This window comes from Palaemon carinicauda, chromosome 1, assembly GCF_036898095.1.
Source record: "Palaemon carinicauda isolate YSFRI2023 chromosome 1, ASM3689809v2, whole genome shotgun sequence".
Lineage (NCBI taxonomy): Eukaryota > Metazoa > Arthropoda > Malacostraca > Decapoda > Palaemonidae > Palaemon > Palaemon carinicauda.
Genome location: NC_090725.1, coordinates 214212946 through 214231333, shown reverse-complemented (window position 1 = coordinate 214231333; position 18388 = coordinate 214212946). Strand labels below are relative to the sequence as shown.

The window sequence follows — 18388 nt, the reverse complement described above, 5'->3', positions numbered from 1 at the left end:
CTGCACAACAGCTGGTTTAACACCTCAAGCTCCTTATTGGGCAAGTAGCAGAAGGTGGCATTGTTTCCCGGTTTTAGTCTGCGTGAATGAAAAGGTTTGACTGGCTCTTATTCTTTTCTTCATCCTCCCCTCTCTTGGGGAAAGCAGCATCCTGGGTTCTCTGCACAGCGGACCTCAAACCACTGCAGGTAAACCATGCTCCCTTGTGTACCTAATATTAAAATCAATACTTTTGTGTCCCCATACCCTGGCGAGGTGGTATTGGGAAAGTCCTGGTTACACAGTTTTTCTTTCTAAAGTACTCGGAATAACTTTACCTGGATGGTCACACTTTTTATATACCTCAACACACAGCTTGCGTAGGTCGCGGACCTTGCTTAGCAAGGTTTTAGTGAGGTACAGGGACTCCTTATTTTTGAGTGCTGACATACTCAGATAAGGAGCCCCCGGGTAAAGCCAAAAGCCAGATTGGCAGGGACGTCCACCCTTCCTGATGGGTGAGTCACCCCTAATAAATAGCTTGGTTTGTATTCCAGTTACGGAACAAATGACAAATTCGTAGATAATTTGTATTTTTCCCAACTATAAAAACCTTAGCTATTTATACAAACTTGCCCGTCAGCCCTATCCCCTTTGAAGTCCTACCTCCAAGCAAAGTGAGTCCAATCACAGGTTTGTGACGGGGTGGGGAGGGGGTGGGGGGGGTGGGGGGGGGCAGTAGCAAGCTACCCTCCCCTACCCTCTGCTAACTAGAGTGTGGGTGGTTAACCCTTACTAAACTTTAATGGCTTGCATTTCAGCTATGCCAAAAGTAATACCCCTAATAAATAGCTAAGGTTTGTATAGTTAGGAAAAATACAAATTATCTACGAATTTATCGTTTTTGATTGATCTAATTTACTACCTACGCTCTCAAAATTTCAAATACCTATAAACTGGTTATGATGCTCAATAAAATGTAACATTATTATGGAGTTCTCACCTTCGAGACAGACGGTAGCGGCTAACGTCGGTGTGTGCGGAGGAGGAGGAGGAAGAAAGGATTGGGAGGAGAGAGACTTAACGGCAACACGTTCGGTAGTAACACTTATGTAATACTACGTAACATAACCTTAACTTTAAATTTAACTTAAATGAAATTAGCAACCTTAAATTCAACTTGAATGAAATTAGCTTACTGTACACATACATAAAAATAAAATGTTAATCTTACGTTACACTAAACTTAATTCTAATTTTGTTTTCATTTTCATATTTTTACTATTCTTCCGGCTTGGCTCTTTTTGCCTCGCTTTCACCTTCACTTTTTGACGGCCTTTTTAAAAGGAACCTATCTAGGAATGTTTGCTTTTGTCTCCCCTTCAAAATTTTGCGAAAATGACGCACGCAAGTGTTGTCACAATAGGCTAACGCACGACCACACGCCAACTTGTCCGCATGCCTCTTTTCCATAAAATTAGAAAACTCCTGCCACTTCGCTAACATGTCTTTGATTTCTGTCGTAGAAAGGCGGCCCTCCTCTTTCTCTTCCTTCTCGCTACTGAGCTCCTGCAACACCTCCGAATGTTGCATCTCCTGGAGTTCTATCAATTCCTGTGTCTAGAGCTCTTCCTGATGCTCCTCGACTACCTCCAGCCCTATGAACTTTCCAAAAGACACGATTTCATCCACCACATTAGGTTCGGGGTCATCAGGGTCTGTCGTATCAAACCCTTCAAAGCCCATCTCAGCGACGGAAGCTGACTACAATTTCTTCCATGCTCAATTAAGAGCTTTTCTTGTGACACCCTGCCATGCATAGTCAATAATTTTTAAGCTAGTACAGTGGTAACGTGTTTGCCTAGCATTTCGCATGGCAAGAGATCGATCCCCGCCCAGGACCGTGAGTTTAAGCGGTTTACTGGGGAGGCTACTGCTGTGGTAGGGCACCACAGTGGGGGGTTGGGCTTGCCCGGCTGATGTTCTGGTGAGCATCTATTCTGATGGAACCGGAACTGAAACCAGTCACCTTTAACCTTTAAAATTCACGAAGGGTGAGATTGGTGTTGTCTGTGACATTGAAGCATTTCTCGAACAAATGTTTCGTGTACAGTTTTTTGAAGTTGGAAATAACTTGTTGGTCCATGGGCTGGAGGTGTGGCGTGGTGTTGGGCGGGAGATAAAGGACCTTGATGAACCTGAACTCATCAAGAATGTCCTCTTCGAGACCAGGAGGGTGACCAGGGGCATTGTCGAGGACCAGGAGACATTTCAATGGCAGGTTTTTCTCGGCAAAATATTTTTTGATTGCTAGAACAAAGCACAGATTAACCCATTCTGTAAAGAAATGCAGCGTAACCCAAGCCTTAGCATTAGCGCGCCACATCACTTGCAGTTTTTCTTTCAAGATCCTTTGGCTCTTGAAAGCATGTGTGTTGTCCGAGTGGTACACCAGCAGTGGCTTTACCTTACAGTCACCACTGGCATTGGCACACAAGGCTAGAGTTAACCGGTCCTTCGTTAGTTTATGGCCCGGTAGTCTCTTCTCCTCTGCCGTGATGAATGTCCTCATGGGCATCTTCTTCCAGAAAAGGCCAGTTTCATCACAGCTGAAGACTTGTTGGGGAATGTAGCCATGTCGGGCGATAACCGAGGCAAAGGTTGTGACCAAGTTCACTGCGGCTTTCGTGTCAGAACTTGCTGCTTCCCCATGCCTCACAAGCAAGTGTATCCCTGTCCGTTTTTTAAAGTTATCCAGCCAGCCACGGCTGGCTTTGAATGATTCCGCTGGCGTCGAAGTCCCCCCTCTCTTGGCTGCTTGCTTCCTTTTCAAGGCATAAATTCTGCTGGCCTTTTCACATATGATTGTCTCGGTCACTCTATCTCCCGCCAACTGTTTCTCCTTTATCCATATTAAAAGAAGCCTCTTAATCTCGTCGTGAATATCACTGCACAGCTTGGAAAGGATGGTTACTCCTTTGGAAGGATTGGTACTCTTTATAGCATCCTTCTGCTTGAAGATGGTACATATTGTCAATTTACTCCTCTTATATTGGCAAGCCAGCTCGGTCACTCTTACACCACTCTCATGTTTTTAAATTATTTCGTGCTTCATCTCCATTGTCATCATACGCTCTGTCTTTTCACTACCCTTGTTTGCACTCGCTTGCTTTAGACCCATTGCTTATTCACTGAATTCTGCTCTGATTAATGCAAAAAACACGTAAAAACACCAAACACTACGGCTGATGCTCAGAGATAAACTTTACGAGACGGAGATCCGACGGGAAAAACCAAACGATGCTGTCCTGGTGAGAAGCCTCTCACACACTTGGCCACCTGGCGGCTGCATAGGGAACTGCCTCGTATCTCAAAATTTTTCTCGTATCTCAGGACAAAAATTTGCTGGAAACTTTCCTCGTATCTCAAATTTCTCGTATGTTGGGACACTTGTATCTCAAGGTATTACTGTATTGTTGATACACTCCTCTCATATTGGTGAGCCAGCTCAGTCACTCTTACACCACTCTCATGTTTTTCGAATATCTCATGCTTTATCTCGATTGTCATCGTACGCTTTTTCTTTTCACTAACCTTGTTTGCTCTCGCTTGCTTTGGACCCATTGCTTATTCACTTAATTCTGCACTGATTGACGCAAAAAACACGTAAAAAAAGCAAACACCACGGCTGATGCTCGGAGATAACTTTACATGACGGAGATCCGACGGGAAAGACCGAGTGAATTTGTCCTGGTGAGAAGCCTCTCGCACACTCGGCCATCTAGTGACAGCATAGGGAACTGTCTCGTATCCTTGTATCTCGAGGCAAAAATTTGCTCGAAATTTTCCTCGTATCTCAAATTTCTCATATGTTGGGACTTGTATCTCAAGGTGTTACTGTAATAGGAAATGATTCCAATAATAGCAATTAAGTCTTTCAAGTCAAGGCAAATTTTTAAATGGTTTCCTGTATTCCCTGTTATACTGTATAACTGAATATTAAAGCAGGGATTATTATTGGTTGAATGCATTTGCATAATTTGAAATATAACTATATAGTACACAATATAATTTTTACAAGAAATTTAATCTTAAAATTTTTCTTTTATCCATAGAGTACATTTAGGGTCCCCTGTAACCAGTACAAATTGTTCTGTGGAGGTAGCGTCCAAAATATAATACAAATATACACCAGTATGTGACTTCCATAGTAAAATCTTTATAGTTTCAAAATTTATGACATCTCTCTGCACAGTATTTATAGTCTTCTGATGTTTTCAGCATTTTGAGCTTTTTGTCAAGGACTTGCTACTAGTTTCAAATAAATTCTGTGAAATACGACAGCATGTAGAGTGGTCGCTGAGTGAGGAAATTCGCCAGAGCTCCCAGCATGTATTACTTATTTTCAAGGAGTTATATATCAAGGTGAGGATATGTATATATTTTAATATTTAATCAGAATTAAAAGAATTTTTTTAATTATGTATAATTTATGAAAAGTACAAATCAGTCAGACCATAGTTTTTCTGATTTTTTTTTTCATCTACAGTAGATATTTTATATTGTAAACTGTATGCATAAAGGAAACCACACCTGGTAAAGTTCTTGTAGAGCACATTTGGTCTATTTCTTCTTGAGTTACTCAAAAAATTGGTATATTGAGAAAGTACTTTTAAGATTTTCTGTTATTGTCTGCAGGAAATGTTTTAGTTGTTTCATTCTACCCTGTTTTGAGTATTGTTCTTCGGTCTGTCAGCTTCTGACTCTCATCTTAATTTGTTGGAGAAAAACTTGAGCTCTATCAAAGTTCTTATTCCTTATTTGGATATTAATATCTGCCACCTTCATTCAGTTATTCCTTTATGCATGTTGCATAATATTTTTAATAATTCTTACCATTCTTTGTATTCATATCTTCCCAGACTGTACTATTCTGTAGTTAGTACTAGGTAAGCTATTAATTCTAACTGTATTGCTTTCTCCAATATAAGGCTCAACACTAAACAGTACAGTATTCTAGAAGATTTGTTCCACTTGTAACCAGAATGTGGAATGAACATACTAATATGGTGGTTCTACAGAAGTTCAAACCTGTTGCAAATGCTTTTCTGGTGAACAGGTTAACAAGTCTCATTTCATAGTTTATATAGGACTGATCTTTTGAATATTTTTTATTTTGTATATGAAGTTTATTCGTTGTTTCTCCATTTATTTTCTGCACGGGACTGCTTTCCCTGTTGAAGCCTTTAGGATCATAGCATCCTGCTTTTCCAACTAATGTTGCAGTTTGAATGATGACGATGATCTGGAATACTTTCCCTATGAGTATACCTGGTAAATCATACAGTAACAGTTTGAGAGGAAGAAAATTTAAACCCATTTCATCCATCCAAGTAATTGCATGCAGAGGTAGCATCATAAGAATTAAATGAGCTAAATATAGTCAAAGAGACATTGTCAATTCAAAGGTAAGCATGTCTAGTAACCCCTGTTCATACTCTGCATAAAATCATGCTTTGAGTTTTGTTAGTGTTTAGGTGCCCCATAACTTGCACCGTGCTTTAATTTCAGCCAGATCATTAGGTCTACATGCAGATAGAGGTGATTAAATTTCTGGGTGTGATTTTTGACAGCAAATTAACCTTTTTTTACTAAGCCTTATTGACACTTTAGAAATTAAGATAAAGAATTTTCTCAACACTTTAAAAGTATTGTCAGATTGTATTTGGGGTGCTGGTAAAATAAACATGGCTAAGGTTATATGACTCAATGTGGGTCTCTAATCTTGATCATTGTTGCCAGATTTTCTCATTGTCATGTGCAACACAATGTAAAAAGTTTTAGGTATAGTAGGCTACATTATGCTTGTATAAAAATTTGCTTTGGAACCTTCAAGACATCACCTGTTGAGAGCTTATATGTTGATACTGATGAACTCTCCTTAGATAAGAAAAAGAGAGGAGTTTGGGCTGTGATGTATGCTAAAATTAAGATATTGATCAGTAAATATTTTTCAACAATATGATCACAAATTTGATGGTCCTAGGGTTTGGTCTTTTTACATATTCCTGTACAATTCACTGCAGCAATTGAATGTGTCATGAAGAATCAGAATATTAAATAAGTGCATTCTCCCAAGTTTCCTCCTTGGATGACTCTAGAATCACCAATCAGGAAGGGACGACAATTTTTGGAACATGGTAAGGTACATAAATATCTTCTGAAATTATATACTAATGGTTCTAAATCACCCAATAGAGTTGGTTGTGCTGCTGCCCATGGTGATTGCTCTTATGTTGGTAGATTTTTAAATAAGGCATCCAGTTTTATGACTACCATAGCTAAATCTCCTGATTTAGTTACTATATTACAGTATGTAGCAGTAATTTCACCATTTATTGAAACTGATGTAGTTCATTAATATCCATTGCATGCTACAACTCATGTCATCCAGTTGTTCAATGGTTTTAGGATTGGCCCCAAAGTTTAAATTTGTCAATTTTTGCTGGGTCCATTCTCGTTGACTAGGAAGCAAGAACTGTAATAACAAGACATGATTACATTTCAGCATATTACTTATACAGATATGGAATGTGATATTAGATCTTATATTAAAGACAAACAGCAAGCTCATAAGTCTTCCCTAGTGTTGGCCAGCAATGAAAAGTATAAGAGAATGAAACTATAATGTGTATTGTCTTGTCTGAGGATCAGTCACACTTGCTTGACTCATTTATTCCTTTTAGAGGAGGGAATTGCATCAATATGTGTACATTGTGAAGAACATACTGTAACACATCAAAGATGTGGACTTTCTGACAAAAATACCGGAGACTTATTAGTTCCTACATTGAATCATATTAATGAGGAACTGTAGTGCAAGTACAAATCGAAATATCATCCTTCATTCAATCACCTTTATTACAACATTTCAGACAATTTGTCCATCATCAGGTTCTGTAAAGTTAAAGATATACATTTGTACAAATAATAAAAAGCATTGGTAAAAGACATGAGCAACAATAATTTAGAATTATAAATAGTAATTAAAACACTTTTCTGCTGAAGGCAGTTATCTAGGTTTAAATTGTAGAATTTTTCTAACAATCTTAACTCGGTCTCAAATCAAGCTTTACATAAAATATTAAAATCAAGATGATTAAAATTGGTGTTACATACTCCATGGCAATGTTCTCTTTTAGAGGATTGAGAAGGCTTACCCAGCGGTAGAAGAGTCCTTGAACTAATGCCTCTTATGTTCAAAGGTTCTGGTAGACAACAGTTTAGTTGAACTAACCATATATTCCGAAGTACACTTCGAACACAAAAATTTATAAACAACCATAGAACATAGTTCGCTAGATAACGGCTCCTTAGACTTGAGCAAATTGCTTATCTTAAAATTATTGAAAAATGGCATTCTAATTAGAATGGTATTTTTCAATAATTTTAAGATATTGCAGGTTGTTAAAACTTCATATATTTTATTTATTTTCTAGTGTACAATCTAATTCGTATTGTCTATACTATTGTACACATTAAGAAATTATAATCACTTCACTTTCACCAACTCTTTATATCTATTTAGTAAAGTATTTATTAATCTACTTTACTCCGTCCTATTCAACCCTTGTGGCCGTGGGGGCATAACAATAATTAGAATAGTGCCACCGTATCCATGCGGCACCGTGCCGTAAGAGGCGACTAAAAGGGATGGGACGAGGGGGCTGGGAACCCCCTCTCCTGTACAGTATTATATACTCTGTGAGACATCGAAGAGGTGGAGCAGGGGGGAGAGTGACTGCTCCCCGCACTCTAGTTTGGGGTGTCTGAATGTGCTTGGCTGTAGTACGATAAGAGAGTAAAAGATGTGAGATTGGAAGTATGTTTAGGAATAGAAGGATGGATATATTGGCTTTGTGCGAGACAAAGATAAAAGGGAAGGGTGAAGTGACGTTTGGTGAAGTGACGGGTAGAGTGTCTGGGATTGAAAGGGGAAGAGCAAGAGAGGGTATGGCTTTATTGCTGAGTGAATGGATGACAGATAAAGTAGTGGAATGGAAGGAGATATCATTTAGGTTAATGTGAGTAAGGGTTAGGTTGGGTAGGGAATGTTGGGCATTTGTAAGTGTGTATGGGCCAGTTTGTGAGAAAAGTGAAGAGCAGAATGAGATCTGGAATGAATTAACTAGGTTTGTAGAAGGACTGGGTAGAAGAAATCATGTAGTTTTCATGGGTGACTTAAATGCTAGAGTGGGTGCTAGAGAGGTAGAAGATGTCATTGGGAAGTATGGCGTACCAGGTGAAAACGAGAGTGGTGAGAGACTGGTAGATGTGTGTTGAGCAAGAGATGGTGATAAGTTCTAGCTTTTTCAAAAAGAAAGATAAAAACAAGTATACATGGGTAAGAGTGGTAAATGGAAGAGTGGTAGATAGGGCTTTAATGGATTATATGTTGATAACTAGAAGAATGTTTGGAAGATTGAAAGATGTGTTTGTGTTTAGGGGTATGGCTAACGGTATGTCTGATCATGTTTTGGTGGAGGGAAAATTAGTTGTAGCAAAAGAGTGTGGGAATAGAGTGGGGAGATGTAAAAGGGAGCTAGTGAGGGTTGAAGAGTTAATAAAACCTGAGGTAAAAAGTGAATATCAAGAAAGGTTGAAAATGGCCTATGATAGAGTGAAAGTGAGAGAAGCTGGTAATTTAGAGGAGTCGAAGTTAGTAAAAGAAAATTTTGTTGGGATTACAAGTGATGTATGTGGCAAGAAGATTATTGGAGGCAGCATGAGGAACGGTAGTGAATGGTGGAATGAAGGAGTGAAGGTAAAAGTGGAAGAGAAAAAGAGGGCATTTGAAGAATGGCTGCAGAGTAATAGTATAGAGAAGTATGAGAGATATAGAGAGAAAAATGTGAAAGTAAAGTGCAAGGTTACTGAGGTAAAGAGGGCGGCTGACCTGAGGTGGGGTCAGGGATTGGGTCGTTCATATGAAGAGAATAAGAAAAAGTTTTGGAAGGAAGTGAAAAGGGTAAGGAAGGCTGGTTCGAGAGTTGAAGAGACAGTGAAAGATGGAAATGGAAGGTTGTTAAAAGAAGAGGAGGCAAGGAAAAGGTGGGTGGAATATTTTGAAAGTTTACTGAATGTGGAGGATAATAGGGAGGCAGATATGATTGCTGTTGCAGGTGTTGAGTTGCCAGTGATCGGAGATGAGAGTGGGAGAGAGATTACAAGGGAGGAAGTGAGGAGAGCACTAGATGAAACGAGAGTGGGAAAAGCACCTGGTATGGATGGTGTAAAAACTGAGATGTTAAAGGAAGGGGGTGTGACTGTACTTGAATGGTTGGTGAGATTGTTTAATATGTGTTTTATGTTGTCAATTGTACCAGTAAATTGGGTTTGTGCATGTATATTACTACTATATAAGGGTAAGGGAGATGTGGATGAGTGTTGTAATTCAAGGGTATTAGTTTGTTGAGTGTGGTTGGAAAAGTGTATGGTAGAGTACTGATTAATAGGATTAAGGATAAAACAGAGAATGCAGTCTTAGAAATATAGGAAGGTTTTAGAAGAGGTAGGGGATATATGAATCAGATTTTTACAGTTAGGCAGATATACGAGAAATATTTAGCAAAAGGTAAGGAGGTGTATGTTGCGTTTTATGGATCTGGAGAAAGCGTATGATAGACTTGATAGGGAAGCGATTTGGAATTTGATGCGGTTATATGGAATTGGTGGAAGGTTGTTGTAAGCAGTGAAAAGTTTCTACAAAGGTAGTAAAGCATGTGTTAGGATAGGAAATGAAGTGAGCGATTGGTTTTCAGTGAAAGTGGTGCTGAGACAGGGATGTGTGATGTCACCATGGTTGTTTAACTTGTATGTTGATGGAGTAGTGAGAGAGGTGAATGCTCGAGTGCTTGGACGAGGATTGAAACTGATAGACGAGAATGATCATGAATGGGAGGTAAATCAGTTGTTGTTTGCGGATGATATTGTACTGTTTGCAGATTCGGAAGAGAAGCTTGGCCGATTAGTGACAGAATTTGGAAATGTTTGTGAGAGAAGGAAGTTGAGAGTTAATGTGAGTAAGAGTAAGGTTATGAGATGTACGAGAAGGGGGGGGGGGGCGGTGTGAAATTGAATGTCATGTTGAATGGAGAGTTACTTAAGGAGGTGGATCAGTTTAAGTACTTGCGGTCTGTTGTTGCAGCAAATGGTTGAGTATAAGCAGATATACGTGAGCGAGTGAATGAAGGATGCAAAGTGTTGGGGGCAGTGAATGGAGTGGTAAAGAATATAGGGTTGGGTATGAATGTAAAGAGAGTTTTGTATGAGAAAGTGATTGTACCAACTGTGATGTATGGATCGGAGTTGTGGGGAATGAAAGTAACGGAGTGACAGAAATTGAATGTGTTTGAGATGAAGTGTCTGAGGAGTATGGCTGATGTATTTCAAGTAGATAGGGTTAGGAATGAAGTAGTGAGGGTGAAAACAGGTGTAAAAAATTAGCTAGCAGCTAGAGTGGATATGAATGTGTTGAGGTGGTTTGGCCATATTGAGAGAATGGAAAATGACTGTCTGCTAAAGAGGGAGATGAATGCAAGAGTTGATGGGAGAAGTACAAGAGGAAGGCCAAGGTTTGGGTGGATGGATGGAGAGAAGAAAGCTCTGGGTGATAGGAGGATTGATGTGAGAGAGGCAAGAGAGCGTGGTAGAAATAGGAATGAATAGCGAGCGATTGTGATGCAGTTCTTGTAGGCCCTGTTGCTCCTTCCGGTCGCCTTGGATGACTGTGAAGGTAGCAGCAGTAGGGGATTCAACATTATGAAGCTACATCTGTGGTGGATAACGGGGGAGGGTGGGCTGTGGCACCCTAGCAGTACCAGCCAAACTCAGTTGAGTCCCTTGTCAGGCTGGGAGGAGCAGAGAAAGGAAAGGTCCCCTTTTTTTCATTTGTTTGATGTTGGCTACCGCACAAAATTGGGGGAAGTACCTTGGTATATAGATAGACTCCGTCCTTCACTAACAACTCAATAAAAATTATCTGAAGTGCTAAATAACTTCTTGGATTCCAATGTCTAGTGTTATGCCTAAATGCCATATTACATATCATCCCATTTCATTCCACTGCTGCTGTGGGGGTGCACAAAAGAAATGATGGCAGTGCTTGTAACAGAATGAATGTTGTTGCAAACACTAGTGCACAAATATACATCATTGGAATGGTGTTACTGTCAATCTTCAGTATATGTCCTAATTATAGCTGTGGTAGAGGGGGAGGTGCTAATTTCTGTATGGTGTCTGAGGAAGGTCAGGATATGCCTTCTGGGATGCCTTATTCTCATGATTCTCTTAGACCATCGTCTTCTAAGCAAGCTCCTTGAAGCCAGAGTTCTGATAGACATCTTAAGACTCAAGAAAAAGCCATTACCCTACAAATTCTTCATTAGATGCTTACCTTTAAAGAAAAATGTTGCTACCATCTTTCTCTAATGTTTTTTAGGTCTTAAGTATTACTTGGCGGTGTCCAACCGTAAAATAATAAGGCAGCTGTTATCACTGTGGCGGCCAATGACACACTTGCTTGACCCATGGACTCCTTTTAAAGGAGGGAATTGCACCAATATTTGTGTACTCTGACTCTCTTCTTTTCCCTTACAGCAAAGAGGAAACAGTTTTTTGCAGCAACTTCATTACATTTTGTTTAGTAGTTTATGATGGCGAGAATAACAGTTGGTGACTGGCACCACAAAATGTACTGAAAGTGGTATGTCTCAAACCTTGCTGTGGTTTAAGAGATCAGCCTATCAGTGTCAGTGAACTGTGATATACACCTATAAAGACATTTGTGTATGACTAGTAAGAACCTGAGACCAAAGCCCCAAAACGATATACACGAAGCCTTTTAAAACAGTGTAAAATGAACTAAAATGTTGCTAAGGAATTGAGAACTATGCTTCTCAGGAAAATTGAACCAGTAGTTAATTACTCTTAGTAAGGTATAAACAACTGAATACACCTATTACACTATAAAAGAATGACTAATTAGCCAGAAATAGATAAAATAATAATTAGAATAGCTTGAAAAATGATAATCCTGGAGACAAGAAATGAGCTGGGGGAAGTCTGGATGGAGTAGTTGTGGTCAGGAAGTTCATATGATTGGCCTTGATTTTAGTGCTGCCTTTGACTGTGTTAATCATGAGACCCTTGTTTTCAAACTCAAACAGTTGGGAGTGGGTGGGTCGTTTTTTAGCATTATTATTAATTTTTTAAGTAATAGATCGCAAAGAGTTGTTGATGGGCACCATAGTGAGTATAGGAATGTGATATCTGGTGTTCCACAGGGTAGTGTTCTTGGCCCATTACTTTTCATACTATATACACATGACATGTGGTTTGGCCTAGAAAACAAGCTTTTTGCATATGCAGATGATGCTACTCTCTTTGCATCAATTCCATCCCCTAAATGTAGATCTAGGGTTGGTGAATCCCTTAATAGAGATCTAGCTAAAATTAGTGAATGGTGCAAATTATGGGGTATGAAGTTGAATCCTAACAAAACTCATAGTATGATTGTAAGTAGGTCAAGGACAGTGGCTCCTCCACATCTGGATCTCAGTATTGATAATGTTTCTTTAACTTTGTATGACTCTTAAAATTTTAGGTGTGATTCTCTACAGCAAATTTACTTTTGAGAAACTCTTTCAAGATTTGCAATGATAAGTCTATTCAGAAGAAGTGTTTTAATTCTTTCATTCTACTTTGTTTTGAGTATTGTTCTCCATTCTGATCTTCAGCTGCTGATTCTCATCTTGATTTGTTGGACAGAAACTTACAGCCTATTACATTTCTTATTCCTGATCTAGATATTAATCATTGCCATCATCGTTTAATTAGTTTATTATGCATGTTGCATAAGATTTTTCATAATTCTGACCATCCATTACATTCAGATCTTCCTGGACAATTCAATCCTGTTTGTAATACAGTACTAGGCAGGCAGTAATTCTAATAGCCACACCTCCATCATGAAGCTCCATACTACACATTATTCTAGAAGTTTTATTCCAGCTGTGACCTAATCGGGTAGTTGAATCAGTAGAACTTCAAAAGTTCAAAGTTGCAGCAAATGTTTTAATGTTGAACAAGCTGACATAAGTCTTTTTATAGTTTAGGACATATCTGTTTTGACGTTGTTACTGTTTTTAGAATGATATATTGTTAATTTTTTCTCATCATTTATTTATTTCCTTATATCCTTTCCTCACTGGGCTATTTTTCCCAGTTGGAGCCTTTGGGCTTATAGCATCTTGCTTTTCCAACTAGGGTTGTAGGTTGGCTAGTAATAATAATGATAAATTGCGGGCTCATGACTAGTGCGGAATGTGATTGAATAATACTTGATGGTCTTTTGTTATTTAGACAAAAGACTTCTGAGTCTGGGGACATTTCAAAACAGTGGATTTGGGCATACAGTAATATAATTTACTGTATGGTATTGTAATAGAACCAATATTTTTTAAAACAGTTTGTAAAGACATAGTAGTACACTCCTAGATTGTTTGACATTAACATACATATATGCCATTGAAGGAACAGACTTCTCTTTATAATCATTTGCAACTTTTTTTCAGACTTTAGGGAAGAAAGCATTATATACAAAGCTCAAAGACATTGGTGATTTAAGACGACACGTCATGGAGAGGGTGGATACTCAAGTTCCGGTGGCCATTGTAATGCATATAGTGGATATGTTTATATTAGATGCCCTCCACAATGTAAGTGCTCTAAATAATTTTTTAATTTTTAAAAATGAATGCTATAAAATGGCTGTTACTAAACTTGCTTGTTATGCAGCAGTAAATTTGTTATCATTAAATAATAACTTTTTTCTGCATGGGAGTCTTGTATTTCATGGCAGTTTTCTAATAGATTGTTCTCACTTTTAGATGTACCTCAGATTGATTTATATTAAGTAAGATATAGTTGTGATGAAATTATCATAAGTGCATATTATTTACTCTGTATTTTTGTATTGTATGGCAGTTTGCTATCTATAAATTATGTAAATGTTTAGATGCCTTTCAGGTGTAATTATTTTTATATATGTTTTAGTTTTCAATAATCTTAAAAGCATTATTTATTCAGTATATATTCAGTAGGTAGTAGGTTAGCGGGAGTACTAGCCACCCGTGGAGATACTACTGCTAGAGAGTTATGGGGTCTTTTGACTGGCCAGACAGTACTACATTGGATCCTTCTCTCTGGTTACGGTTCATTTTCCCTTTGCCCACACACACATCGAATAGTCTGGCCTATTCTTTACACATTCTCCTCTGTCCTCATACACCTAACAACACTGAGATTACCAAACAATTCTTCTTACATCACTGTAATTGTTCAGTGGCAACTTTTCTCTTTGTAAGGGTAGAAGAGACTCTTAGCTATGGTAAGCAGCTCTTCTAGGAGAAGGAAACTCCAAAATCAAACCATTGTTCTCCAATCTTGGATAGTGCCATAGCCTCTGTACCATGGTCTTCCACTGTCTTTTGGGTTAGAGTTCTCTTGCTTGAGGGTACACTTGGGCACACTGTTCTATCTTGTTCCTCTTCCTCCTGGTTTTTATAGTTTATATAGAAGATATTTATTTTAGTCTTTTTGCTCTTCTTAAAATATTAAATTTTTCTTTGTTTCCTTTCCTCACTGAGCTATTTTCCCTGTTGGAGCCCCTGGGCTTATAGCATCGTGCTTTTCCAACTATGGTTGTAGCTTAGCAAATAATGATAATAATAATAATAATCAGTCTTGTATTTCTGGGTCGACCTGTGGCGGCCGGTGAAAAGGGGTCCTTCTAATATACCTTTTCTGATAAAACCTTCCAATTATACCAGAGAAAGATAAAAGCATGGGATGCAGAGGTTACTACCCTCGCGCAAGCACCTTGTGGGTGTCGTGTATAAAGCAAAGGCGCGTGAAAGCCACTATTCACAGGCTGTCTTCCATTTAGTTAATTCCTTCGTCAAAGGGATGGGCCGATACAGAGGCACCAGCTATGCTACCAGAGCCACGCCACCCAAGCCCCGACGCGAGCGCCATCTGAACAACATCCTTCTAATTTGGACATGCTAGCGTGTGTGTATATTGTTGTGCTCTCGGCTTTTTCACTCTTGTGGATTTATTTCGTCATGACCGAAGCTCCATCTTCACCCATTCCAATGTTAAGTACCATAGTTTGTTTTGACAGCTTTTTGTAGTACCGGGCTTTTGTCATCTACCCAGTATAGTCTGTTTTATCACTACCGTCTGGGCCCGTCCGCGTCGTCGGCGGCCATTGTTTTTTCCCTTGTCTTGCTGGGAGTTCATCTTAGTCTTGCCCGTTTGGTACTCTGTCACTTAGGTTCTTGGTTAAGTCGCTGGCCTTATGCCTTTTTGAACCATCATTATTATTATCGTTATTAATTCCCATGGTACTTTTTGCTAGCAAGTCCAATCTGCGAACAAGAATAGCGTTCTAGCTTTATTATAGTTTAGTACCCGCCCCCCGAGGTGTTTGTCAGTCGACTATTTCCCTTTAATTTAGGTTTTAGCAGACGTTATTCTTCGTTCGTAGTCTTGTATTTGATGTTACAATTTTATTATTATACGTTTATAATAGTGTTGTGTGCTTATTAGGTTCTGATATTGCAACCACGGGAGCGAGAGATTGGGGTTCCCGTTTTCTGTTCTCAGTCACGAGTTACCCCTTTCTCTCGTTTTCTTTCTTAACCTCGGGTGGGTGAGTGGATTTCCCGTTTTCCGTTTTGTGCGTTCAACGAGTTCTCCCTCCCCCACCTCTCCCTCTACGGGTGTATGATAGCTTACGAGTTATTTAGTTTATGGTTACTATTCAATAGTTAGCGTTATTTAATAGGTCCCGAGTTCCGTCCTCTCCCCGTTACGGCTTGGGAGTAGTTCTGAACATTTTTCCACTCCGCCTTGAGTTCTACTCCGCCATGAGGGATTCTCAATGAGTTTGGAACTATTGTTATATATTGTTTAAATACAACCCTCTGGGACGGCCTTCATATTGTTTAGATACGACCCTCCGGTGGCCCTTACTCCGGTCTCAGGCCACGGCCATATCCACACAAATATGCATTGTTATTCACAATTGAATTATTATTCACAATTGAATTATTCAGGACCTTTCATCGACCTCCGGCTTCACTGGAGATCACCAATACGCTTAACTATTATATTAGCCTTAGCCTTTAGCTACGGCTTGTGTTTTATATGTATTTTACGGGCCTGTCACTGCTTCCCCGACCCTCAGAGGTTCAGCAGATTGCTTTAGATTCTTTATTCTTATTTCATTATTATCCCTTTTATAATGATACAGTCCCATTGCCATTGCTCCGGCTCACTCCGGTGCAGGAACTTTTATATTTAATGTATTTTAATATGGAGCTCCGGCTCTCACTCACTGAATTCCCATAAGCACGCATGTTGCATTACACTTAGCTCTGTTAGTAGATTTTTAATCCCTTACCAGAGTCTCAAGGAACATCCAGACTTATGTCTACTTTCTTTTACAGAAGGTCCGTTGTACTGCCCAAGGATGCCCTGCCTCGTTCAACGACCCCGTTGGACATGACCTCTGTCGGTCACATGCACATTGCGCCATCTCCTTTATCCGGGAACCGGGACAAGCCTCTTACATGGTTTGGTTCCCGGATTTGTGCTCGCTCTGTTACGAGTTGTCCTCAATACTCCTGAACGATGATGTAAGTGGGTTTTCCTTTTGTTCCTTGTTTATCTTTTGCAGACATTAATTTGGCCATTAATATTACATACATTGTATATTTCGGAGAGCGATCCCTCTCCTGCATCACTAATCACTACAAATCTTTCAGGCCGATGATGACTCTCTTCGGTCGGCAAGGGCTGCTCTTCGTCCTTGGGTGTCGGGCTTCGGCAGGAATGCCCCGTCTGGCGCACCCTATCTCCTCGATGGAGACATGGCCTCCCGTCTCTTCCCAGGCTCGACAACTGCAGCAGTCTCTCCGGAAGTTGCTGCCCCCTTAATTGAAGAAGTCAGAGCAACCATTTCCGCGGAGGACGAACCCCTCTTACCGCTGGACGTGGCAGATCTAGATATAGACGTAGAACCCATGGACGAGCAGGTAAGTGGTGCCGAGTTGGTGGAAACCCTTTTCTCTCCTACTCCTTCTTCTACTCCTTCTTCTACCTCTTCCTTTCTCGGCTTTGATAAGCTTAAGGCTTCTCCTCGGGATCCCTCTATCCCCGTACGACCCAAGGTGAAGCCACTACGTACTTATAAGTCTTCAGCTTTGCCAGTATCAACGTCACCGGTCCCCGGACCCTCGACGGCTCCTGATGTTCATATTGCTCCCCGTAAAACCGCGACTCCTAAGAAGTCCAAGTCTACCAATTCCAAGACACCACCAACGGGTGGCTTTCAGGTACCCTTCTTCCCCGTCGAACTGGTCAGGGATATCGTCAGGGAACAAATTCAACATCAGTCTTGGGCTATGACAGAGCTTAAAGATATGGTGGCTACTCTGATCCGCTCCGGAACTCAGATTCCTCCTCCTTCAGCCCCAGACGCATCGAAGCTACCTCCCTTCGATAAAAACAATCCTTGGAGGTTTGCCTTGCATGCCCCATTCTTAGATGGTTCCCTAACTCTAGAGGGCATAGGCACCCGCCCTCTAGAGGACCTGGAGTTCTACCCCTCGGGGCTAGAATTCCCATTCAATGGCTTCGTACGTTTAAAGGAGCATGCATTGGTCCGAATGGACAAGGTACCGAAGGAAACAGTGATATTTCCGAAAGAGCAGGCCCAGGCTATCTGGGCCAGAACTCTATCAGAGTGGGAGTGTAATAACTCCAAGCTCAACCCACACAAAGGTGCCTTCACTATTTTTACGACGGCGGCGTCCATCTTTTTGCCGCTCATAGACAAAATCACAGAGCTGACAATACAGGCCATCAAGGAAGGCTCTTCCATGCCGGCTCTCAAGGAGACGGACCCCACCTCATTGCTTATTCCGAGTACCTCTGCAACCTGGGACGACGCGTCTTCTACCTTCACAGTGGGGAAGCTAGACCCGGACTGTGCCTCTACTCTTTTCTCTGAGAAGCTCCCCAGATTACTAGAGAGTCTTCTCAAAACTGAGTTCGAGACCCGTAATAGACTAGCTAGATCCCTCCACTCCATCACCTCCATAGAGTCCCTAGCATCGGTTTACCCAGCGGAAACATTGTTCAGAGTCTTCACAAAGAACCTGCTGCTGTCCTACCAAATAGACCTCCATGACTTCTGGTCGGCTCGAGTTAGTTGCAGGAAGTTCGTTCTGTCTGAGGCCTCCATCAGACATGAACCGAACAGGCTGATAGCTTCCTCCTG

The 18388-nt window shown here is 40.3% G+C and overlaps 1 protein-coding gene across 1 annotated transcript in view; it reads left to right on the top strand.

Annotated features, from left to right (window-relative positions):
• Positions 1-18388, top strand: part of LOC137653989 (BRCA1-associated ATM activator 1) — a 379147-nt gene that overhangs the window by 90781 nt on the left and 269978 nt on the right. The window contains exons 5-6 of the mRNA XM_068387628.1: positions 4261-4404; positions 13614-13757. Coding sequence (XP_068243729.1) covers positions 4261-4404; positions 13614-13757 — 288 coding nt within the window. The remainder of the gene's footprint in view (positions 1-4260; positions 4405-13613; positions 13758-18388) is intronic.